At 43.4% G+C, this 25534-nt stretch overlaps 1 protein-coding gene across 2 annotated transcripts in view; it reads right to left on the bottom strand.

The window, feature by feature from the left end:
* Positions 1–25534, bottom strand: part of LOC135511054 (disintegrin and metalloproteinase domain-containing protein 12-like) — a 155140-nt gene that overhangs the window by 60814 nt on the left and 68792 nt on the right. For both annotated transcript variants that reach the window (XM_064932538.1, XM_064932539.1), the window contains exon 4: positions 1081–1159. In XM_064932538.1, coding sequence (XP_064788610.1) covers positions 1081–1159 — 79 coding nt within the window. The remainder of the gene's footprint in view (positions 1–1080; positions 1160–25534) is intronic.

The raw sequence follows: 25534 nt of genomic DNA, 5'->3' as shown, positions 1-25534 counted from the left end.
ATACTTTCAGTTGTGTTGTGGATAGTGACCTTTTTAAAACGAAAATAGCAGGCAAATACAAGGTAATCTACTTTCAAAATAAGTGTTTTTTGACAGTTGGTTTTTCATAGGTCAAACATCTGAAAAGTCTAAAAGGGTATGATGTCATGGCATTTAAATCATACTCAATTTGAGAAATGTCACATAATATAAAACTTTACATTTTTGCATACCCATTCAACCTACTATTTAGAATGCAACAATGGGTATTCGTACAGTTTAGCTTTGAGGAAATTATATTGTCAATCAGTGCCAAATCACAAAGCATTTCCCTTTCCAACTGCCAAGCACCTGTCAAGCTGTCCTCACCTCGGTTCAATTAAGTCATATTTCCAATCTCACTCCAACTGTGAAGCGGGAACAAGCCTGCTAACTAAGCGAAATGCTTTTGAAAATCACTAATGAGGCTTGGTTGGCTTGGTTATCCCAGAATGCTTCAACACGTTGTACCTGAAGGCTGGCCTAGAAAAGATGCTGTGCTGACCTTTTGTCAAACCGTCAACAGTTGAGCTAATTACTTTAAGGAAGAGTAGCAAAAGTTCAGTTGACTAAGATGTGAGACCTGGCAATAGCATCTGCATACTTACAGTAGCTAACTACTGTAAATCAAACTGTAAGCGAGCGAAGCCAAATGGCCTTGACAGCCATTGAAATGTAGCATGTTCTGGTCCTAGAGGACTTAAAAGCACGGTGCTTTGTGCAATAATGTACATATATTATACCTGTCTCCCCTTAAGGTACCTAACCCTGTATCAATTCACCAATTGGTATGTCTACATGTAAATATGGCTGTATGTCAATAACTGTACAGATATTCCCCACTGAAAACTAAGTCAGTCATTCTCCATTTACTGGATGATAACATTTGATCTTTTGGATGCCAACGCCATGTCTATAATTCAGATATGTGTCCTCAACATTACCGGAGGGTCATTTGAATCATCCGTTTACATTACATCTTTAAAGGTCCATCCTTTAAAGTCAGCAGCACACAATGTTCAGTCAAACATGAATGTCAGAAACACTCGACCTCCAGCCTACCGTAAAGTTGTGAGCACCAGTGACTGCACTGCCATCGTCCAGATAATGTGTCTCAGTGTAATGGCTCGCAAACAGGCCCCTAAAAGAGGAAGGAACAGAAAAGGAAATAGAGACATCACAAGCAGGTATATTTTCAGCTCCACATAAAAAACACAATCCCTTTCAGAGGACTAGAGAGAAGTAGGACACACTCTGGTTAATGGCCTTATACAGTATTCTGAGTGAGGTGTGAGCTGTTAGGGATTAGGTGTAGGTAAAATATACAGCATTGGGAAACTAGAGGAGCGGGGGCAGGGTTTGGGTGTGACCTTGAATTACATACTGTACACTCATACGCTGAAGAATCGCTGATGAGTTAATTCTATTATTTTAGTGTGTGTGTGTGTATGTTTCACACTGCAGGCGATGAGCAGATGGACATGGTGAGTCCCACCCCAAGCGTTGGCTGAGGAGCTGCAGGAACACCCATCTCTACAGCTGCATAATCAAAGTGACATCAGAGCGGATGGTCACTGGAACATGTTTGGGAGTGTGTAGGTGGGTGTGTGGGTGTCTGTGTGTAGAGAAAGAAAAAGAGAGCAAGAGTTAATCTATGAGTGCAGTAGGTGTAGTTGGGTCTGTAGGTAGCCGAGTGCTGTCCTCCAAAACGGTGCCTCAAATACTATACAGAGTATTTATTTCTAAGAAGTATGTTTTGTGGTGCTATACTTAAGTCTGTTAGAAAGGATTAGTGGCTTGGCAAGCAGATCAGGAACATCTTTCCATTCGGCTCAGGAACCAAGGATGTTAATGAGCGAGAGCCCCTAGGTGCTTCATTGAGTGTTTGCATATTTTACGTGTTTCCTTGCTAGCATGTGAGATGAAGGAAACAAGAGTCTGAGTTCAGGGATATTCAGAGGAACAAGATCTACTGGAATATAGAAACTACAGTAAGGAAAAGAGGTGTGAGCGGAGTGTACATATCACAGACACTGACAAGATCAAATCAAATACATTTTTATTTGTCACATGCTTCATAAACTTCATTAGGCTCCTGAGTGGTGCAGCGGTCTAAGGCACTGCATCCCAGTGCAGGAGACAACACTGCAGTCCCTGGTTTGAATCCAGGCTGCATCACATCTGGCTGTGATTGGGAGTCCCATAGGGCGGCACACAATTGGCCCAGCATCGTCTGGGTTTGGCCGGGATAGGCCGTCATTGTAAATACGAATTTGTTTTTAACTGACTTGCGGATCCTTTTCCAACAATGTAGAGTTAAAGATAGAAAATTGAAAAATAAATAAATATTGACATGAGGCATAAATACACTGTAAATAACAATAATGAGTAAAAATAACATGGCTATATACAGGCAGTACCAGTACTGAGTTGATGTGACGAGAAGGGGTACAAGGTAATTGAGGTAGAAGGCCAGCATCCCAGAGTCGCCTCTTCACTGTTGCCGTTGAGACTGGTGTTTGGCGGGTACTACTTAATGAAGCTGCCAGTTGAGGACTTGTGAGGCATCTTTTTGTCAGACGAGACACTCTAATGTACTTGTCCTCTTGCTCAGTTGTGCACCGGGGCCTCCCACTCCTCTTTTTATTCTGGTTAGGGTCAGTTTGCACAGTTCTGTGAAGGGAGTAGTACACAGAGTTGTACGAGATCTTTAGTTTCTTGGCAATTTCTCGCATGGAATAGCCTTCATTTCTCAGAACGAGAATAGACTGATGAGTTTCAGGAGAAAGTTCTTTGTTCCTGGCCATTTTGAGCCTGTAATCAAACCCACAAATGCTGATGCTCCAGGTACTCAACTAGCCTAAAGAAGGCCAGTTTTATTGCTTCTTTAATCAGTACAACAGTTTTCAGCTGTGCTAACAATTGCAAAAGGGTTTTCTAATGCTCAATTAGCCTTTTAAAATTATAAACTTGGATTAGCTAACACAACATTCCATTGGAACACAGGAGTGATGGTTGCTGATAATGGGCCTCTGTACACCTATGAAAATATTCCATTAAAAAAATCAGCCGTTTCCTGCTACAATAGTCATTTACAACATTAACAATGTCTACACTATATATTCTGATCAGTTTGATGTTATTTTAATGGACAACAAAATATGCTTTTCTTTCAAAAACAAGGACATTTCTAAGTGACCCCAAACCTTTGAATGGTAGTGTAGGTATGGGTAAAGTGACTAGGCAACAGGATAGATAAGACAGTAGCAGCAGCGTATGTATGAAAGTGTGAGTGAGTGTGTGCTGAGTCTGTATGCATGAGCGTGCAGATTATGTGTGTGGGCATATGTAGTGTATGTGTGTGTCAGTGTGAGTGTGAGTGTGGTGATAGTGTGAGTGTGTGGGTAGAGTCTGTGCAAGAGAACTAGTGCAAATGCAGGTAGTCCGGGTAGCCATATGATTAACTATTTAGCAGTCGTATGTTTGGGGTAGAAGCTGTTCAGGGTCCTGTTGGTTCCAGACTTGGTGCACTGGCACCGCTTGCCATGCAGTAGCAGAGAGAACAGTCTTGGGTGGATTGGGTGGCAGGAGTGTGTGGATGTGACGATTGTCCTGCATGTCCTCCGTAACATAATCTAAAGACATGCCTATACGAATAACCAGACACTGATGATGATTTACAGTTGACGAGAAGCATGTGGCAGGGTCTACAGTGACACGAGAGCTATGTGGCAGGGTCTACAGTCAATGACGGACTAGAAAACGAAAACCAGCCCCGTCGCGGACCACGATATCTTGCTCACAGACAAACTAAACAACTTCTTTGCTCGCTTTGAGGACAATACAGTGCCACCGACACAGCCCACTACCAAAACCTGTGGGCTCTCCCTCACTGCAGCCAACGTGAGTAAAACATTTAAACGGGTTAACCATCGCAAGGCTGCCGGCCCAGACGGCACCCTAGCCGCGTCCTCAGAGCATGCGCAGAACAGCTGGCTGATGTGTTTACGGAGATATTCAATCAATCCTTATCCCAGTCTGCTGTTCCCACATGCTTCAAGATGGCCACCATTGTTCCTGTTCCCAAGAAAGCTAAGGTAACTGAGCTAAATGACTATCGCCCCGTAGCACTCACTTCCTTCATCATGAAGTGCTTTGAGAGACTAATCAAGGACCACATCACCTCCACCCTACCTGACACCCTAGACCCACTCCAATTTGCTTACCGCCCCAATAGCCCACAGGCGACACCATCGCAATCACACTGTACACTGCCCTAACCCATCTGGACAAGAGGAATACCTATGTAAGAATGATGTTCATCGATTACAGCTCAGCATTTAACACCATAGTACTCTCCAAACTCGTCATTAAGCTCGAGACCCTGGGTCTCGATCCCGCCCTGTGCAACTGGGTCCTGGACGTCCTGACGGGCCACCCCAGGTGGTGAGGGTAGGAAACAACATCTCCACCCCACTGATCCTCAACACTGGGGCTCCACAAGGGTGCGTTCTCAGCCCTCTCCTGTACTCGCTGTTCACCCTTGACTGCATGGCCATGCACGCCTCCAACTCAATCATCAAGTTTGCAGATGACACTACAGTGGTAGGCTTGATTACCAACACCGACGAGACGGCCTACAGGAAGGAGGTGAGGGCCCTCGGAGTGTGATGATTACAACCGTAAGGCTCTCCAGAGGGTAGTGAGGTCTGCACAACACATCACCGGAGGCAATCTACCTGCCCTCCAGGACACCTACACCACCCGAAGTCACAGGAAGGCTAAAAAGATTATCAAGGACAACAACCACCCGAGCCACTGCCTGTTCACCCCGCTATCATCCAGAAGGCGAGGTCAGTGAAGGTGCATCAAATTGTGGACCGAGAGACAGAAAAACAGCTTCTATCTCAAGGCCATCAGGCTGTTAAACAGCCATCACTAACATTGAGTGGCTGCTGTCAACATACTGACTCATCTCTAGCCACTTCAATAATAAAAATTGGATGTAATAAATGTATCACTAGCCCCTTTAAACAATGCCGCTTTATATAATGTTTACATACCCCACATTACTCATCTCAAATGTATATACTGTACTCTATACCATCTACTGCATCTTGCCTATGCCTTTCGGCCATCGCTCATCCATATATTTTTACGCACATATTCTTATTCATTCCTTTACACTTGTGTGTATAAGGGAGTTGTGAAATTGTTAGATTACTTGTTATATATTACTGCATGGTCGGAACTAGAAGCACAAGCATTTCACTACACTCGCATTAACATCTGCTAACCATGTGTATGTGACAAATAAAATTTGATTTGGTCCAAGATTTGAGAGGCAAATGGAGTGCGTTCCTGCGCATGGTTTTCATTGTTGGGTAATGCGGCAGTAGCTTATCCCTGAGAGATGTATATTTTCACATCCCTAAGTGTATTTATGGTAAGGCATGTTAGCACCTTTATTGATATGTGCTTAAGGTTATTCATTTACATTTATCATCAGGATGTGGATATTGAAATTCATGCTATTGAATGTTAATTGAACCTGATGTGATAGGGCTGTTTCTCATTGGTCAAATGCATGGGTAGAGTATTTAAAGGGATACTTCAGGATTTTGGCAATGAGGCCCTTTATCTACTTCACCAGAGTCAGATGAACTTGTTGATACCGTTTTTATGTCTACCAGATACTCATAGATTTCCAGACATTGTGCTAATGCTAGTTAGCATTGGCTTGCGAAATGACCTCCGACTTCCTTCATACTAGACAGGGAGACATAAAAATTGTATCCACTAGTTGACAGCAATTTAGATTGTACAATGATACCCTACACTATTCAGGCATTTTTGTCTTGCAATAACTAAAAGTGAGCGAACAGTGTCGTATTTTATCAACCAGGAAATTAGAGAGATTTCCACTAGGTAACACAGCCACAAAGTCAGAACCGCTTTCCCGCTTTCCCATTTCCCAGAAATCAATCGAATATCATAGATAATCACAACACTGGGAGGTAAGTAATACTGTGAAACACTATAATTTCACTATCATCCCATATACCATGCATTCCCATGTTTTGTTATGTTACAGCATTATTCTAAAATCTATTAATTAGATGGAAAAAAAATAAAAAATAATAATAATTATATATATATATACACACTTTATTAATCGACAAGGGATTCCCCTTAATGACAAAGGATAAACTGTACATTTTTTATTTTCTAGATTTAAAAAACTGAAATATCACCTTTTGCAGCGATTGCAGCCTTGATTCTTCTTGGGTATGACGCTACAAGCTTGGCACACCTGTATTTGGGGAGTTTCTCACATTCTTCTCTGCAGATCCTCTCAAGCTCTGTCAGGTTGGATAGGGAGTGTTGCTGCACAGCTATTTTCAGGTCTCTCCAGAGATGTTCGATCGGGTTCAAGTTCGGGCTCTGGCTGGGACACTAAAGGACATTTGGAGACTTGTCCCAAAGCCAATCCTGTGTTGTCTTGGCTGTGTACTTAGAGTCATTGTGCTGTTGGAAGGTGGACCTTTGCCCCAGCCTGAGATCCTGAGCACTATGGAGCAGGATCTCTCTGTACTGTGCTCCATTCATCTTTCCCTCAATCCCGACTAGTTTCCAAGTCCCTGCCCCTGAAAAACATCCCCACAACATGATGCTGCCACCACCATGCTTCACCGTAGGGATGGTGCCAGGATTCCTCCAGACGTGAAGCTTGGAATTCAGGCTAAAGACTTCAATCTTGGTTTTATCAGACCAGACAATATTGTTTCTCATGGTCTGAGTCTTTAGGTGCCTTTTAGCAAACTCCAAGTGGGCTGTCATGTGCCTTTTACTGAGGAGTGGCTTCCGTCTGACCACTCTACCATAAAGGCCTGATTGGTGGAGTGCTGAAAAGAAGGTTGTCCTTCTGGAAGGTTCTCCCAACTCCACAGAGGAGCTCTGTCTGAGTGACCTTCCCCAGATCTGTGCCTCGACACAATCTTGTCTCGGAGCTCTACGGACAATTCCTTTGACCTCATGGCTCGGTTTTTGCTCTGACATGCACTTTCAACTGTGGGACCTTATATAGACAGGTGTGTGCCTTTCCAAATCATGGCCAATCCATTGGTAGAAACATCTCAGGTATGATCAATGGAAACAGGATGCACCTGAGCTCAATTTTAAGTCTCATAGCAAAGAGTCTGAAGACTTAACAAAAAGTGGAAAAAGTCAAGGGGTCTGAATGCTTTCCGAATGCACTGTAACAGTGTCTGTCTTGACTGGAGTAGTCCAGAAAAGCTAGCTAGCTAGGCTAATTGTGGCCACATCATGCTGCACTTTCTCCCAAACCCCATTCAGATATACAGTGGGGAGAACAAGTATTTGATACACTGCCGATTTTACAGGTTCTCCTACTTACAAAGCATGTAATTTTTATCATAGGTACACTTCAACTGTGAGAGACGGAATCTAAAACAAAAATCCAGAAAATCACATTGTATGATTAAGTAAGTAATTTGCATTTTATTGCATGACATAAGTATTTGATACATCAGAAAAGCAGAACTTAATATTTGGTACAGAAACCTTTGTTTGCAATTACAGAGATCATACGTTTCCTGTAGTTCTTGACCAGGTTTGCACACACTGCACACACACACGGTTTCGGGGCTGTCACTGGGCAATACGGACTTTCAGCTCCCTACAAAGATTTTCTATTGGGTTCAGGTCTGGATAGTGGCTAGGCCACTCCAGGACCTTGAGATACTTCTTACGGAGCCACTCCTTTGTTGCCCTGGCTGTGTGTTTCGGGTCATTAGCATGCTGGAAGACCCAGTCACGACCCATCTTCAATGCTCTTACTGAGGGAAGGAGGTTGTTGGCCAAGATCTCGCGATATATGGCCCCATCCATCCTCCCCTCGATACAGTGCAGTCGTCCTGTCCCCTTTGCAGAAAAGCATCCCCAAATAATGATGTTTCCACCTCCATGCTTCACGGTTGGGATGGTGTTCTTGGGGTTGTACTCATCCTTCTTCTTCCTCCAAACTCGGCGAGTGGAGTTTAGACCAAAAAGCTCTATTTTTGTCTTATCAGACCATATGACCTTCTCCCATTCCTCCTCTGGATCATCCAGATGGTCATTGGCAAACTTCAGACAGGCCTGGACATGCGCTGGCTTGAGCAGGGGGACCTTGCATGCGCTGCAGGATTTTAATCCATGACGGAGTAGTGTGTTACTAATGGTTCTTTGAGACTATGGTCCCAGCTCTCTTCAGGTCATTGAACAGGTGCTGCCGTGTAGTTCTGGGCTGATCTCTCACCTTCCTCATGATCATTGATGCCCCACGAGGTGAGATCTTGCATGGAGCCCCAGACCGAGGGTGATTGACCATCATCTTGAACTTCTTCCTTTTTCTAATAATTAAGCCAACAGTTGTTGCCAACTCACCAAGCTGCTTGCCTATTGTCCTATAGCCCATCTCAGCCTTGTGCAGGTCTACAATTTTATCCCTGATGTCCTTACACAGCTCTCTGGTCTTGGCCATTGTGGAGAGGTTGGAGTCTGTTTGCTTGAGTGTGTGGACAGGTGTCTTTTATACAGGTAACGAGTTCAAACAGGTGCAATTAATACAGGTAATGAGTGGAGAAGAGGGGGGCTTCTTAAAGAAAAACTAACAGGTCTGCGAGAGCCGGACTTCTTACTGGTTGGTAGGTGATCAAATACTTATGTCATGCAATAAAATGCAAATTAATTACTTAAAAATCATACAATGTGATTTTCATTTTAGATTCCGTCTCTCACAGTTGAAGTGTACCTATGATATAAATTACAGACCTCTACATGCTTTGTAAGTAGGAAAACCTGCAAAATCGGCAGCGTATCAAATACTTGTTCTCCCCACTGTAACAACAGCCTACCTGTTGGTTACTCGTTGTAGCTTACTCCTTCTAATTTTTCTCACTTTTAATTCTGTAATTTTATTCCTTCTTGCATTACATTGGTGAACTTTCCTCCCACTTGCTACACATTGAGCCTTTTTGGCGGTTTAATTGGCCAACATATACAACATGCTACACACGTGAAGGCTACCATCCAGCTACCAGTCTTTTTTATGGTGCTCACGTCATAAAAATACATTGAAAAGTTTGTTGTTTTACTAAATTAATAATTTTAAATGTCAGGGTGTATCCTTGTACGAAACAATATCACATGGATATTTTAATTACATTCAGAAAATAATTTTCAATAAGCCTATAATGATTTGGGCCTCAAAAATGAATACTCATACTCATATTCAAATAATAATATCCGTTAGGACGCAAGCTCTGAGTCAGTGCATGCTCTGAGTACCCGTCCTGGTATTCCGTCTGGCCCCGCGGCCTTGCGAATGTTGACCTGTTTAAAGGTCTTACATTGGCTACGGAGTGAGATCATGCATGGTTTAGTGTTGCTTGACTCGAAGCAAGCATTAAAGGCATCTATCAGGCCCGTGTCGCTGGGTAGCTCACGGCTTGACTTCCCTTTCTAATTTGTGATAGTTTCAAAGCCCTGCCACATCCGTTGAGCATCAGAGCTGGGGTAGTAGGATTTAATCTTCGTACTGTATTGACTCTTTGTCTGTTTGATGGCTCATCGGAGGTTGTAGCGGGATTACTTATAAGAGTCCGGATTCGTTTTCCACTCCTTGAAAGCGGCAGCTCTAACCTGTAGCTCAGTGCGGATGTTGCCTGTAATCCTTGGCTTCTGGTGGGAGTATGTACATTACTGTGGGGACAACGTCATCAATGCACTTATTATTGAAGCCGGTGACTGATGTGGTAAACTCCTCAATGTTGAATCCCGGAAAATATTCCAGTCTTTGCTAGCGAAACAGTCTTTTATCTTAGCATCCGCTTCATCGGACCAATGAGTTGAGTGGGAAATATCAGAGAAAATATAACCCCCCACTATGTTGACCCATATTTGAGCAAAACTCATAAAAAAAATGTCCCTAACATAATCACGATAACAAATGTGCTGGGGTGGATGGTGGATTTGAGAAATCAGTCAGTGGGATATGTTCCAGCAGGAAGCTCCCATGAAGCTCCCTAGCCATCCTACGCTGTTTCCTGCCGACCAATATTTAGGATTAGATGAGGAGGGATTAGTCAATCATGTCAGACATTGAAAAACTCTTCAGGAGGTATACCAGAAATGAGTGCCGGATAGAAGCTTAGCGCTCCTGTTTGTGGCTCCAAGTCTCACCTATGACAAGGTGGTTGTTTCTTCATCAATCACAATCTTTATCTTACCATTAGCAACACATCACATTAATATCAATAAGCCAGAAGCGAGTAAACCCACAGTGGCACGGTCTAATAGAAAATGTATTAAGCTACACTGGGGACCTATATCAGAGAGGAGGTTTGATAGACAGGCACTGGCATGTCCAGGATAAGAGGATACGTTCGGAGTCCAGACAGGGATTTGTGTTAAGCTAATGCTAATTCTGTGCAAATGCTAAAGAGGAGGTTTTTGGGCAGGTTTGGAAGTTGGGCTTTGGCAGAGTTGTCCTTGTGTAGGGTGCCATGACATACATTACTGCAGCGGCCACTGGTTTGACATGATGAAATCCTGTTGTAATCATCTCCTTGGCACGGGGCAGATGGTGTGTATTAGTTCATGGGTGTCTGCATGTTCAGCCTACTTCACCTCTTTGCGATACACTACCAGTTCTCTATGGCTGGTTGTTGTTTAGTGAGGTAGAGCTTTGTGTGGTAGAATTTCACAAGGCCAACAATGTCAAGGCAATTACAGTATGTGATTTGAAAGATATAGATCCATTCTTGGTATGTACAATATCCTTCTATATTCTTTTGAAAAAATCAAATAAATCACCATAGTATGTCATGTATTTTCATCAAGAATAGATACTTCATACGCTTGTTGGAGCTCGGACATACAGTTTCCTCACCAGGCAGCACACTCTTGAGAAAGGAAAAGATAGCAAGAAATATATTTTCCCCCTGGACATTGAAACAGCTCAATTTGATTACACCCCCCTTTATTAATGACTGCCCACAAGGGGCCCTTTTTTGTTGAGGGACAGGAAGCCAATCAAATTATATTTAGATGGCGGATGACTTCAAAGTATCTGGCAGAGCCTTTGATCTCGTCTTGTGGCAATCGGCGTGACAGTCACCAGAATCCTCAGCACGAACCCAGCATGAATTCAGAATGTACAGCTGGCATTTTTTATATCAACACTACAGCAAGCCAACAGTTTTGTGGATGGTCTATCCATACTGATTGGGGAGTAATGGAATTGTGTTGACAGGCAGTGAAATGGCTTTGGTGTCACAAATAAAAAATGGGGGGGGTCGTACAATGATGAATTGTTTTTGGTTGATTTACAGTGGAATGCATGGGTGATTTTAAGATTGACACACGTGTCTTGTTTGATAAATGGATGTGTCTACTTTGATAAATGACAGTCTGTGGTAGGAACATGGGTTTTTAAAAACAACATGGTCACAATCACAACTATGAGCAAATCTGCCAGTTGACAACAAGCAACTATCCACATGTCCTAGAGTAAACTACTGTGCAGTACACTTCAGTCAGAGTAAAGTGTTTGTCTGCTATCTGAAAAGAAAATGCAGATTCTCGTTGGTCAGACAGAAAGAGTTTCGACTTTAAGGTAAGCAGACTAGCAATTTTCACCGACTTCTTGCTTTCCCACTTTTCCAGCGTCTTTTGTGGTGTCAGAAACTTTTGTAATAATTTCCACTTCTCCTGCATATAGACACAAAGGTCTGTTACACAAGTCATCATAATGCTCCAATCAATAACCATTGATTTCCGAGTCCTCAGAGCCTGTTGCGTTTCATTAAACTCAGACTAACATCTAATTAGCGATTTCTTAATAGGTGTTACACAGGTTAATTGTGATAAACGAGACCCTTTAAATGGAACCTTAGGGAGGGTGAAACCACCGTCATCCATCTTATTTTGCTGTTTCAAACTTTAAACCTCCTCCTCTGTAGTTACTGTACATCGTCTTCAACAGAAGTGTTTGTTGAGGACATGACCACTCGACACGTTTTGTTGTACAAACCTAGAAAATTAGAAAAACAAAATGAGAGGAAGTTTTGCTCCTGCAGAAAAAAGGGGGATTTTGCAGTATGTTCCATGGACAGCCTTGTTTGAACATTTCTTCAGCCTCCACTCTTCTTGGGCTTTTGCATTAGGTGAGGTATGGAGTGTGGAGTCTCTTAACTAGTGGATGAGAAAGGACGGTGTGAGAGTTAGGGGGTAGCCTAATAGAGAGTGCCCTTGGGAAGATTGTCTGCACTTGAAGTGCAGATGAACAGAAGGAGAAAACTATAGGTGTGGTTCAGGTTGCCTGAGGTAGTGTAGGAAAGCACTGGAGCCAGACTAAACCTCCTCCTAGTTTCTCTCTATCCTCTCTCCTTCCTTATACGCTCTACCTCTTTATGTCCTCTCTCTCTCACCACTTTTAAATCACCACTTTTAGCCTCCTCTTTTAGTGAAGCATCTGTTTGTTGCCTCCACTTTTCTATAATTGATTGCTAGGCTTTTTCCTTCTGACATTCATATCTCTGCTTTTTACCCAAGACTGCTGAGCCCAGTAGAGATAGAGATAACATTTCCTTTGTCTGAGGATAATCACAAACACAATTTGGTGTTAAAGAAAATATCATTTGAAGTAAACAAATACTTTGGATAGACAATTTCATTAGGAGGCTATTTAAACAATAATGCCCGAGGAGGTGCGGTATATGGCCAATATACCACGGCTAAGGGCTTGACGCAGTGCGGAGTGCCTGGAGACCGGACATATGCATGCCATAACATGAGGTAGTTTACAGGGCTTCTAAAGTGTTATGTTTAAGCAATAAGGGCCGAGCGGGTGTGGTATATTGCCAATATACCACGGCTAAGGGGTGTTCTTAGGACACAGCCCTTAGCCTTGGTATATTGGCCATATATCACAACCCCCAAGGTGCCTTATTGCTATTATAAACTGGTTACCAACATAATTAGAGCAGTAACAATAAATGTTTTGTCATACCGGTGGTATATGGTCTGATATACCACAGCTGTCAGCCAATCAGCATTCAGGGCTCAACCACACAGTTTATAATTTCAAATAGAACATTCATGTAAAAGCCAAACAACCTTTACAGACGGTATATAACGACTTAATTGACAGAACATGTTATTTTTTTCAACAAAGAGATTCAAGTTTTTCTGAATTCCTGACAACAAGTTATATTTTTCATCAAAGTACAACCAATGATTGGCATTGTGTTTGATGTAACAACATAGGACATTTAAACCCTGCACCTGTACTCTGGCAGCATAAATCATTTAATGTTCTATGTAAATTCATGGCTGTTCAAATCCATTTCAATACACGCAACTCCACAACTCATGTAATAATTCACCATTACAGGAACCCCCCTGAGCACTGAACCATTTGACTGAAATCCAGCTCTGCTCTTTACAGCTTTCATGCTCTTTTAAAGCAGTAATCTGGGTGATTTTCATTTAGTCTCTCATTCTCACAACCCCCCTGACTTGAACTCTCAAAGCAAAGAAAAACCTTCTCCCAGCATGTCGCAAAACACTGCTATTACTTCAGATTCTGCTAGCCAAAGTGGAGGAGAGCGGTACGAGAAAGCAAGTGAGAAAAAGGGAAAGAAAGAGAAAATTATGAAACAGCGCTGGTTGACAGCCCTGATTCTATTTCCACACGCGTCTGCGTCCCAAATTGATTTACATACAGCCCCGTATCCCCCGGCTTAGGGCCCAGCTCTCGTTGGAGCGATGGAGTGCACAGAGCCAAAGAAAAGAAGGAAAATAAGTGGAGGAAGAAAAAAAAATCTAACCCATTCAGCTGAAGAAATACTCCCCCACTTATCATGCTTGGTCAAAGCCTAGTTAGCTGCAAAGAGTGCCTTTCTTGTTAAGGCACATACTGTATATAAGACCTCCAGATACTGTTGTTATCTAGCTACTGAAGGTATGTGCCCTATCGAGCTACTGAAGGGAAGATCTGTGTTTTCTTATCCCACTGTAGATGTGTTAGTAAGCCTCTTCCAGATTCTGTCTATTCTATCGTGTGTGTCACCATGCCATCGCTGAACACTACAACATCCGCACTACATTAGCATTCCAGCACCAGTCGTGGTCAGTAACTGTAACTAGCAGTGCTTGACTTGGACGGAAATAGGTGCCGGTACTCATTTTGGGTGCCAGTACTGTTTATATTTAGGTTAGGAGCTCCACAATAGCTTTAAGTTAATATTTTATAAGAGGAACAGGAGCTCAAGCAGTACAACATTTGAGGTGGCGGTATTCAGCTCCGGTGAGCTCCTGCCTAAGTCAAGCACTGGTAACTAGGGACTTATGGATCACTCATGAACGATAACTGATCACTAGATGAAAAGCATAGACTAAGGGACTTTTTAAACATGCATTTCCATCGAACATGCTGCAAATCTTGAGATCCCAGTCAATTAGTAAAACAGAGACCAATGTTTCTGAGCTAAGCCTGATTTCGGTGATGGTTCAAGCTCACATGGATCTGATGCGAAAAAGGCACACTGAAAATGTATTCATGGTCATTACCAAAGACTCTAACTGCTGGAACATTTTTTATTACATTTGAGAAATATTGAATGTAAATATGACGTGACACCTCATTCGTTGGTGTTGTTGGCCTCCACTTTTAAGTGTTTTGGCTGGTGAGGCATCTCAACCTGTATATTTTCTTGAGCCTGGCAGTAACTAAGCAGCCCACACTCATTTGTTGAGCCCTGTTAAATAAATGTCTTCCGTCTCTCTCTACAAGTTATCTTGTTTAATCTTCTTTCTAGTGTACAAAAAGAGAGCACACTTTAACAAGATGCATTGTCACTTAAAATGCAATGTGCAAATGAAATGTCTCCTTCATGGGGAAAATATGTAACACTCCTACACACTGAAGTGCTGAAGCTCTCTGAACCCTACAATGAGCATTGGGAAATAAAGACCTTGTACACTAGAAAGATAATGAAAGACGAGACCCTAAGAGGGAAGAAATGTCTTTAACAGTGCTCAAAATAATTGTGGGCTGCCGAGTTACTGTCAGGCTCAGGAACCTATACAGGACATAATGAGATGCTTTGTCATTCCACCTCAAAAAGCACAAGAAATAAGATTGTCACCAACCATCTTAGATTGTTCTGAAATCATTTCTGTACTTAGAAACAGATAAGATTACCATTCCTGAAACATTGATCTCTGAGAAACTAAGCTAATAGTTGCACCCACATTTGCCATTTTAATTGAAAGGATGTATATAATCATGAGCATAATGCTAATGGTTTTCTATCCAAAGTTGCAAAGAAAATGCTGTGATCCAATAAACAAGAGACCAGCAAAATAGATAAAGAGGTGTGGCGGCAGTAGCAGGAACAGCGGCATCTAGTGGACAAAACGTGGTACTTTCACACTCATTCATGATATAAATGCAAGTGACTTCAATAGCAAATTTCTCTGAACAGGGGAAAAAACATCACCACAGGGAATACATTAAAGGTTGAAGAAACAATACTCCAAGCAGCAGCTCCATACTACTTGTCAGACATAGAGAACTGATACTGTAACGATGTTCTTTGTTTGTCGCAAGAAAGTCGGACCGAAATGCAGCGTGTTGATACTCATGTTTATTAGTGAAACAAACAACGGAACTATACATGAAATAACTAATAAATACAAAACAACAAAACGGAACGTGAAACCTATTACAGCCTATCTGGTGAACACTACACAGAGACAGGAACAATCACCCACGAAATACAAAGCGAAACCCAGGCTACCTAAATACGGTCCCCAATCAGAGACAACGAGAATCACCTGACTCTGATTGAGAACCGCCTCAGGCAGCCAAACCTATGTAACACACACCCCTAATCAGCTACAATCCCAATAACTAAAAAAACCCACTAAGAATACAACAAACAATAAACCCATGTCACACACTGGCCTGACCAACTAATTAACTAAAACACAAAATACTAAGACCAAGGCGTGACAGAACCCCACCCCCCCTAAGGTGCGGACTCCCGAACGCACCTCAAAACCATAGGGAGGGTCCGGGTGGGCGTCTGTCCATGGTGGCGGTTCCGGCTCCGGACGTGGACCCCACTTCATAAATGTCATTGTTCCTCCCCTTCGCGTCCTGGGATGATTCACCCTCGCCGCCGACCATGGCCGAATAGTCCTCACCCAGAACCCCACTGAACTGAGGAGCAGCTCGTGACTGAGGGGCAGCTCAGAACTGAGGCAGCTCGGGACTGAGGGGCAGCTCGGGACTGAGGGGCAGCTCGGGACTGAGGGGCAGCTCGGGACTGAGGGGCAGCTCGGGACTGAGGGGCAGCTCGGGACTGAGGGGCAGCCCAGCACTGAGAGGCAGCCCAGCACTGAGAGGCAGCCCAGTACTGAGAAGAAGCCCAGTACTGAGATGAAGCCCAGCCAGGCAGTTGAATCCGGCAGATCCTGGCTAACTGGCGGCTCCTGGCTGACTGGCGGATCCTGGCTGACTGGCGGATCCTGGCCGACTGGCGGATCCTGGCCGACTGGCGGATCCTGGCTGACTAGCAGATCTGGCAGATCCTGGCTGACTGGCGGATTCTGGCAGATCTGGAAGAGTCTGGTTGACTGGCAGATCTGGAAGAGTCTGGTTGACTGGCAGATCTGGAAGAGTCTGGTTGACTGGCAGATCTGGAAGAGTCTGGCTGACTGGCAGATCTGGAAGAGTCTGGCTGAGATCTGGAGTCTGGCTGACTGATCTGGAAGAGTCTGGCTGACTGGCAGATCTGGAAGAGTCTGGCTGACTGGCAGATCTGGAAGAGTCTGGCTGAATGGCAGATCTGGAAGAGTCTGGCTGAATGGCAGATCTGGAAGAGTCTGGCTGACTGGCAGATCTGGAAGAGTCTGGCTGACTGGCAGATCTGGAAGAGTCTGGCTTCCCGCTCAGCCCAGTCAAAACTGTTCGCTGCTCTGGCCACCCAATGGTGGAACAAACTCCCTCACGACGCCAGGACAGCGGAGTCAATCACCACCTTCCGGAGACACCTGAAACCCCACCTCTTCAAGGAATACCTAGGATAGGATAAAGTAATCCTTCTCACCCCCCCCTTAAATGATTTAGATGCACTATTGTAAAGTGGCTGTTCCACTGGATGTCAGAAGGTGAATTCACCAATTTGTAAGTCGCTCTGGATAAGAGCGTCTGCTAAATGACTTAAATGTAAATGATGTAAATGGCTGACTGGCAGATCTGGAAGAGTCTGGCTGACTGGCAGATCTGGAAGAGTCTGGCTGACTGGCAGATCTGGAAGAGTCTGGTTGACTGGCAGATCTGGAAGAGTCTGGCTGACTGGCAGATCTGGAAGAGTCTGGCTGACTGGCAGATCAGGAAGAGTCTGGCTTACTGGCAGATCTGGAAGAGTCTGGCTGACTGGCAGATCCTGGCAGACTGACAGCTCTGGCTGCTTCATGCTGACTGACGGCTCTGGCTGCTCCATGCTGACTGGCGGCTCTGGCTGCTCCATGCAGACTGGCAGCTCTGGCTGCTCCATGCAGACTGGCAGCTCTGGCTGCTCCATGCAGACTGGCAGCTCTGGCTGCTCCATGCAGACTGGCAGCTCTGGCTGCTCCATGCAGACTGGCAGCTCCTTGCAGACTGGCAGCTCCTTGCAGACTGGCAGCTCTAGCTGCTCCATGCAGACTGGCAGCTCTGGCTGCTCCATGCAGACTGGCAGCTCCTTGCAGACTGGCAGCTCTAGCTGCTCCATGCAGACTGGCAGCTCTGGCTGCTCCATGCAGACTGGCAGCTCCTTGCAGATTGGCAGCTCTAGCTGCTCCATGCAGACTGGCAGCTCAGGCTGCTCCGAACAGACTGACAGCTCTAGCTGCTCCATACAGGCAGGAGGCTCCGGCAGCGCTGTAGAGGAGGAAGGCTCTAGAACCGCTGAACAGGCGGGAGACTCCGACAGCGCAGGAGAGGGAGAAAGCGCTGGCTGCGCTGAACAGGCGAGGCGCACTGAAGGCCTGATGCGTGGTGCTGGCACTGGTGGTATTGGGCCGAGGACACGCACAGGAAGCCTAGTGCGGGGAGCTGCTACCGGAGGGCTGGGGTGTGGAGGTTGTACTGGATAGAGGACAGGCACAGGAAGCCTGGTGCGGGGAGCTACCATCGGAGGACTGGTGTGTGAAGGTGGCACAGGATGGACTGGACCGTGAAGGTGTACTGGAGAGCCTGAGAGCAGGACTGGCACAGGACGTGCAAGGCTAGGTAGGTACACAGGAGGCTTAGTGCGTGAGGCTGGCACATTTTTCACCAGCCGACTAACACGCACCTCAGGACTAGTATGAAGCGCTGACCCAGGTGCCATTAAATCCCCGACACGCTCCGTCGGACGAATATTGTACCTAAAGCACCAAACTAGCAACTCCCTCATTACTTTCTCCTCCAATTTCCCCATTAACTCCTTCACAGTCTCTGCTTCGCTCACCTCCAACACCGATTCTAGTCTCCTCCTTGGCTCTTCACGATAAACAGGGAGAGTTGGCTCAGGTCTGTCTCCTGACTCAGCCACTCCCCCTCTGAGCCCCCTCCAAGAAATTTTTGGGGCTTCGCTCTGCGCCACCGTGTCTTTTTTTTCGACTCCATTCTCCTATAGCCCTCTTCGCACTGCTCCAGCGAATCCCAGGCGGGCTCCGGCACTCTCTCTGTGTCGGCCGCCCACCTGTCTATTTCTTCCCACGTCGTAATATCCATACTGTACTCCTCTCTGGGCTGCTCCTGTTTCCATCCACGTTGCCGTGCTGCCTCCTCATACCAGCGCCTCTCCGCTTTAGCCGCTTCTAGTTCCTCCTTGGGGCGGCGATATTCACCAGGCTGAGCCCAGGGTCCTTCTCCTTCCAGTTCCTGTTTCCTCTTCGCCTGCTGCACCTTTGGGCGGCTACACTCCCCTGGTTTAGCCCAGGGTCCTCTCCCGTCAAGGATTTCCTCCCATGTCCAGAAATCCTTAATACGCGGCTCCTCTTTGGGCTGCTCCTGCCTGTTGACACGCTGCTCGGTCCGTGTGTGGTGGGTGATTCTGTAACGACGTTCTTCGTTTGTCGCAAGAAAGTCGGACCGAAATGCAGCGTGTTGGTTACTCATGTTTATTAGTGAAACAAACAACGGAACTATACATGAAATAACTAATAAATACAAAACAACAAAACGGAACGTGAAACCTATTACAGCCTATCTGGTGAACACTACACAGAGACAGGAACAATCACCCACGAAATACAATACTACCTAAATACAAATACTACCTAAATACGGTTCCCAATCAGAGACAACGAGAATCACCTGACTCTGATTGAGAACCGCCTCAGGCAGCCAAACCTATGTAACACACACCCCTAATCAGCTACAATCCCAATAACTAAAAAAACCCCACTAAGAATACAACAAACAATAAACCCATGTCACACCCTGGCCTGACCAACTAATTAACTAAAACACAAAATACTAAGACCAAGGCGTGACAGATACTGTATACTGGTTGTTGGGGTGGGATTGGTGTGGGGTGTCTGTGGATGGCAATTGATCATTTTATTGGATTATGCTTTGTACGAAAAATTATGGTCCAAATCGGATGTTAGGTACTATATTTGAATCCTTTCAATTAAATTAGCCAATTTGGGTGCAATCAATTTGCTTAATTTCTCAGAGACCAAATTATATTTCAACAAAATAATGTTTCAGGAATGCTAATCTTATGTTTCAACCTACAGAAACGATTTCAGAACAATCTGATATGGTGGGTGACGAAATCCTCTTCCTTGTGCTTTTTTTTGAGGTGGAATGACTAAGTATTTTGGTCCATGAGACATCTCATTATATCTTGTATAGGTTCTTGAGCCCGACAGTAACTCAGCAGCCCACGATCACTTGAGCACTGTTAGACATTTCTTCCCTCTCAAGGTCTCTTGTTTTAATCTCTTTGTAGTGCACAAGGTCTTACTTTTCCTTTTGATCTATGCATCCTATTATTAACACTACTGCAAATCCCACGGTCACTTATTTACACAGAATTATACAAATGTAGGGTGTTAAACAACGGTTATGTGAATCACTTACAAAATCGTCAGATTAGACCAGCTATCTGACATTAGCAAACTAGTTATACACAAGAGCTTCAGAGACCACATGACAATTGAAGATAACAGCCCTGAGGTATGATGCACTTTTAAAAGAACAAACCATTTCATTGCCTGTTGGCCTACATGTCCGGAATATGTAACACCATAAAACCATTCCCAGACTGAACATATTTTCCTTGTTACTGTACAAAGAGCATGATGTCATACTCCCTGAGACTCTTTTAAAGGTAACAGTTGGCCAATTGTCAGAGAGGAAAATTCTTAATCTAACAGTGATCCCTTTACATACATACAGCACATGCCAATCTCCCTTAGGCCTGAACTGTACTGTGGTTTTGAACTGATGTAAAACTAGCATTAGCTAGTTTTACAACGATTTGACACAAAAAGGTGCATGAATAGTTAATTTCTGAAAAGCGACTATTTGTTTCTGTTTCTGCTGATGACGTTACAAGCGAACCTGAGAAGCCGAAGGCAGTATCATAACTAACAAGCAGTGAACCACGGAACTGTTTTATCAAAGGTTGTTAGAAACATTACTCTTTAGATAATTACAGATAATCTACTAAATCAATCTTCTTGGTTCACAGATTGTAAGAGCCATAATGCAGAAAACAGTATTTTGCTATTTTAAGTTATTACAGTATAATTATTTATGTGAATATTTGTATATTTGTTAATATTGAGAATATTTTCTATCTATTTGGAACATTCCATTATGGATATTTGTATAGGATTCCCCCTTTGCATAGGCTAGATGCTTCATTTAGTTTAATCCATATGATGTCATATCCGTGACATCACTGCTTAGATCAGAAGGCAATAATAAATCTATGGAGCAATACTAAACTACTAAATTGAGAAGCTTTTGAATGTTTTTATTCGCATCAGACACAACTTTCTACATGGACTACTGTGGTTGCTGAGCCAATACACAGATGCCAATACTTACAAGTTTATTAAGATCCACATTCTTCATTTATGTTAAAGTATTTTGCAGCTCTTCCAACTTTCCCTTTTGTAGTGGGGGCCAGTGTGCATATCTGTAATGGTCATCTTAAATCAATGATTACAATTTTTTTAAAGACACAGGACTGATGTCAGCACCAACAGCCCTTAGCCGTGGTATATTGACAATATACCACACCCGCTCAGGCCTTAAAACCTGTTGTGACTCGGGGGCAGTATTTTAATTTTTGGAAAGAAAACATTCCCGTAGTAAACGGGATATTTTGTCAGGACAAGATGCTAGAATATGCATATAATTGGATAGAAAACACTCTAACGTTTCCAAAACTGTAAAGATATTGTCTGTGAGTATAACAGAACTGATGTTGCAGGCGATATAGCCGTAGGCGGCTACATTGCGCAAGTGGTCACCTGATGCCCCCAGAGAGATTTTCGCGTAAAATACAGAGGTAGCCATTACTACAATTGGTCCTACTGAAAAACTAATTGTCCCGATGGATATATTATCAAATAGATATTTGAAAAACACCTTGAGGATTGATTATAAACAACGTTTGTCATGTTTCTGTCGATATTACGGAGCTAATTTTGAATATTCTTCGTGACTGCAATTTCCAGACGATTTCTCAGCCAAACGTGAAGAACAAACGGAGCTATTTCGCCTACAAAAATAATATTTTTGGAAAAAAGGAACATTTGCTATCTAACTGGGAGTCTCGTGAGTGAAAACATCAGAGGCTCATCAAAGGTAAACGATTTAATTTGATTGCTTTTCTGATTTCCGTGACCAAGTTACCTGCTGCTAGCTGGACAAAATGCTATGCTAGGCTATCGATAAACTTAAACAAATGCTTGTCTAGCTTTGGCTGTAAAGCATATTTTGACAATCTGAGAGGACAGGGTGATTAACAAAAGGCTAAGATGTGTCTCAATATATTTCATTTGTGATTTTCATGAATAGAAATATTTTCTAGGGATATTTATGTCCGTTGCATTATGCTAATTAGTGTCAGGCGATGATTACGCTCCCGCATGTGGGATGGTGAGTCAGTAGATTTTACGCTTAAACATGACATTTTAGAAACACTGTAAGCTACCTCATGTTATGGCATGTATATGTACCGTAATGGCTGATGACAGTGACATAAGTCACATAATAACCATTAAGTCAACCTTTCAGATGCATAAGGACCTAAACGTGACAACTAACTTCCTGTGTTTGTAGCCTGTTACAAACTCTGCGGGAAAAAGCTTGTTGGCAAAGTATTTATTCCAGTCAGCCACATCCACAACAACCCCCAGGCGTTGTTTAGTAACTGCACACTGCTCAGATGCAAAACCACTGCTTTAGCTACTTCCATATTCACATTCATAACAAGTTTTACACCGGAACTAATGAGTGACTGGGGATCTTAAAGGAAGGAGGCCCATTATTATTCATTGAACAAAGTAAACAAATACACAAATATTACTGTCAGTGGGTTACTATCTCTCCAATTAATCTAAGGTTGCTCCCCAAAGTGGTCTCATTGTTCTGCCAAATATCTTTTTTTCTTCAGGGAAAACAGACAAAGGGCTGAATAGAAAATAGAAGTGGTATCCAGATTCTCTACCTTGAGCTCCCTCTACTTACTTTCTTCTTTGTTTTCTAAATTCCTTTTTTCTTCTTGTCTTTGTGAAGATTGACACCTCTTCACAATTCATTATTTGCATGTGGTCGAATAGGCATGGAGGCACTGCATAAAGAAAGTGTGATTGACATCTGAGGTACACAGACCACTGGAGGTGGATGGGACCAATGACGGAAAGCAATGACACACATACACTCCAAAAGAGTTCTCCGGCTGTCCCGATAGGAGAACCCGTTTTGGTTCCAGGTAGAAAGCTTTTGGATTCCAGGTAGAACCCTTTTGGGTTCCATGTCGAACACCCTGGAACACAAAAGGGTTATTCAAAGGGTGGGGACAGCCTATGGGGACAGCCAAAGAACCCTTTAAGTTCGAGACAGCACTTGTAATACAACAACAACAACAAAAAAACACAATATTACTTCCCCTTAATCCCTTCCCACCCAAAGTACACTTCTGTTCTGTTTTTACAGATGCAGCTTTGATTCTAGAATAAGATAATATCATCCAATTTGTCATCCCACACCTCATTACCCTGGAAACATGGTGGAGGTTGTCTTCCACTGCACAGTACCACTTAAACAGAGGATCAGGGTGATCGGACTGTCAGAGTATGCATTTTGAGTCATTGCTGTGGTGGCCAGAGAGGCACATGTCAACTATGGACTCACTAAGGGTGAAATGTAAAGTCACATACAGGAACTACTTTGAAATTAATACATTCCGCAGTTCTTCCTCATTCCTAATGATTCTAACTGCTCTCTGAATGTGTTAGAATTGCAGCACAATCAGAGCCCATAATTGCTATAAGAAACGTGCAGGAATACTGGAGCTACACTGACCATGGACAGGAAGTAGGATTGTGGTAACTAAGGGGCTCAGGTTAAAGGTCATTGTGTTCCCAAGATGCAAGGTGTAAATTGTTCTGACAACAGCTCTGGCACCCCTGACCCTGCTTCACTACCTTGTCTTCCCTCTCCAGTACCGGAGAATAATAAATGCTTTAAAAAAAATATTTACCCTGACTCTGAACATCTGACTCTCACAGTCCAATACTGGGGAGATTATAGGATTCTCAGGGTTGACTGACCTTTAACCTAGAAGTCCACTGTCCAATATGATTGGGATGTGGCAAAAATATTTGAAAGTCATCCATAATTAATCTCCTGGACAGGAACCTTCATAATCTCTTGTCTGTTTTAAATAGAACATCCATTTCTTATTTAGGACCATATCCATTTTATTATAAGTCTAAAACAAATCCCCAGTTAGCTTATCTATTTCCTGAATAAAACATCCCTCATGTTCCTGTTCTCTCTCTGTTTGTCCACTTGATTTGCTGCTCCCATGCAGGTTCAGCAAGGCCTTACACATCAGATGGGTAAAATCCCCTCTATCCGTGATGTGATGCATTTCCTTACTTCCTTGTTTTCCTAAGCACATCTGGTAGATGACGGAGCCACACTTCCCATCCTGTGTGTGTGTGTGTGTGTGTGTGTGTGTGTTGTGTGCATTTGCACTTCTTGCTCACAGGTTTCAGCTCAAAGCCAGAACCATGTAGTCCCCATAATCTTTACATCACCTGAATCGCCTGACAGTTAAGACAGGTGATTTGATTGACATATCCATGTTAGATAAAGATCTGTGAGACTATAAAGCTGCTCTAATCTGATACACATAACCTCAGCAGACGCACGATCTAGCCCAATAACCTCTTTCTCTCATGGGTCTCTTAGTTATGACTTCTTCTCTGCACAATAAATGTTCATTAGAGGATATACAGTACCAGTCAAAAGTTTGGACACACCTACTCAGGTTCCCTTTATTTTGACTATTTTCTACATTGTAGAATAATAGTGACAACATCAAAACTATGAAATAACACATGAAATCATGTAGTAACCAAAAAAGTGTTAAACAAATAAAACAATATTTTATATTTGAGATTCCTCAAAGTAGGCACCCTTTGCCTTAATGACAGCTTTACACACTCTTGGCATTCTCTCAACCAGCTTCATGAGGTAGTCACCTGGAATGCATTTAAATTTCAACAGGTGTGCCGTGTTTAAAGTTAATTTGTGGAATTTATTTACTTCTTAATGCGTTTGAGCCAATCAGTTGTGTTGTGACAAGGTAGGGGTGGTATACAGAAGACAGCCCTATTTGGTAAAATGCCAAGTCCATATTATGGCAAGAACAGCTCAAATAAGCAAAGAGAAACAACAGTCCATCATTACATTAAGACATGAAGGTCAGTAAATCTGGAAAATGTCAAGAAATGTTACATTTTCTTCAAGTGCAGTCGCAAAAACCATCAAGCTCTAAGATGAAACTGGCTCTCATGAGGACCGCCACAGGAAAAGAGGACCTAGAGTTACCTCTGCTGCAGAGGATAAGTTCATTAGGGTTACCAGCCTCAGAAATTGCAGCCCAAATAAATGCTTCACAGTGTTCAAGTAACAGACACATCTCAACATCAACTGTTCAGAGGTGACGTGAATCAGGCCTGCGTGTTCAGAGGCCTGTGTGAATCAGGCCTTCATGGTCAAATTTCTTTAAAGAAACCACTACTAAAGAACACTAATAATAAGAAGACACTTGCTTGGACCAAGAAACACGAGCAATGAACATTAGACCAGTGGAAATCTGTCCTTTGGTCTGTTGAGCCCAAATTTGAGATTTTGTGCTCCAACCGCCATGTC

The sequence above is a fragment of the Oncorhynchus masou genome, chromosome 23 (assembly GCF_036934945.1).
Source record: "Oncorhynchus masou masou isolate Uvic2021 chromosome 23, UVic_Omas_1.1, whole genome shotgun sequence".
In the NCBI taxonomy this organism is placed as follows: Eukaryota; Metazoa; Chordata; class Actinopteri; order Salmoniformes; family Salmonidae; genus Oncorhynchus; species Oncorhynchus masou.
The sequence above is the reverse complement of the archived record's forward strand: the minus strand, read 5'-3'. Positions and strand labels throughout refer to the sequence as shown.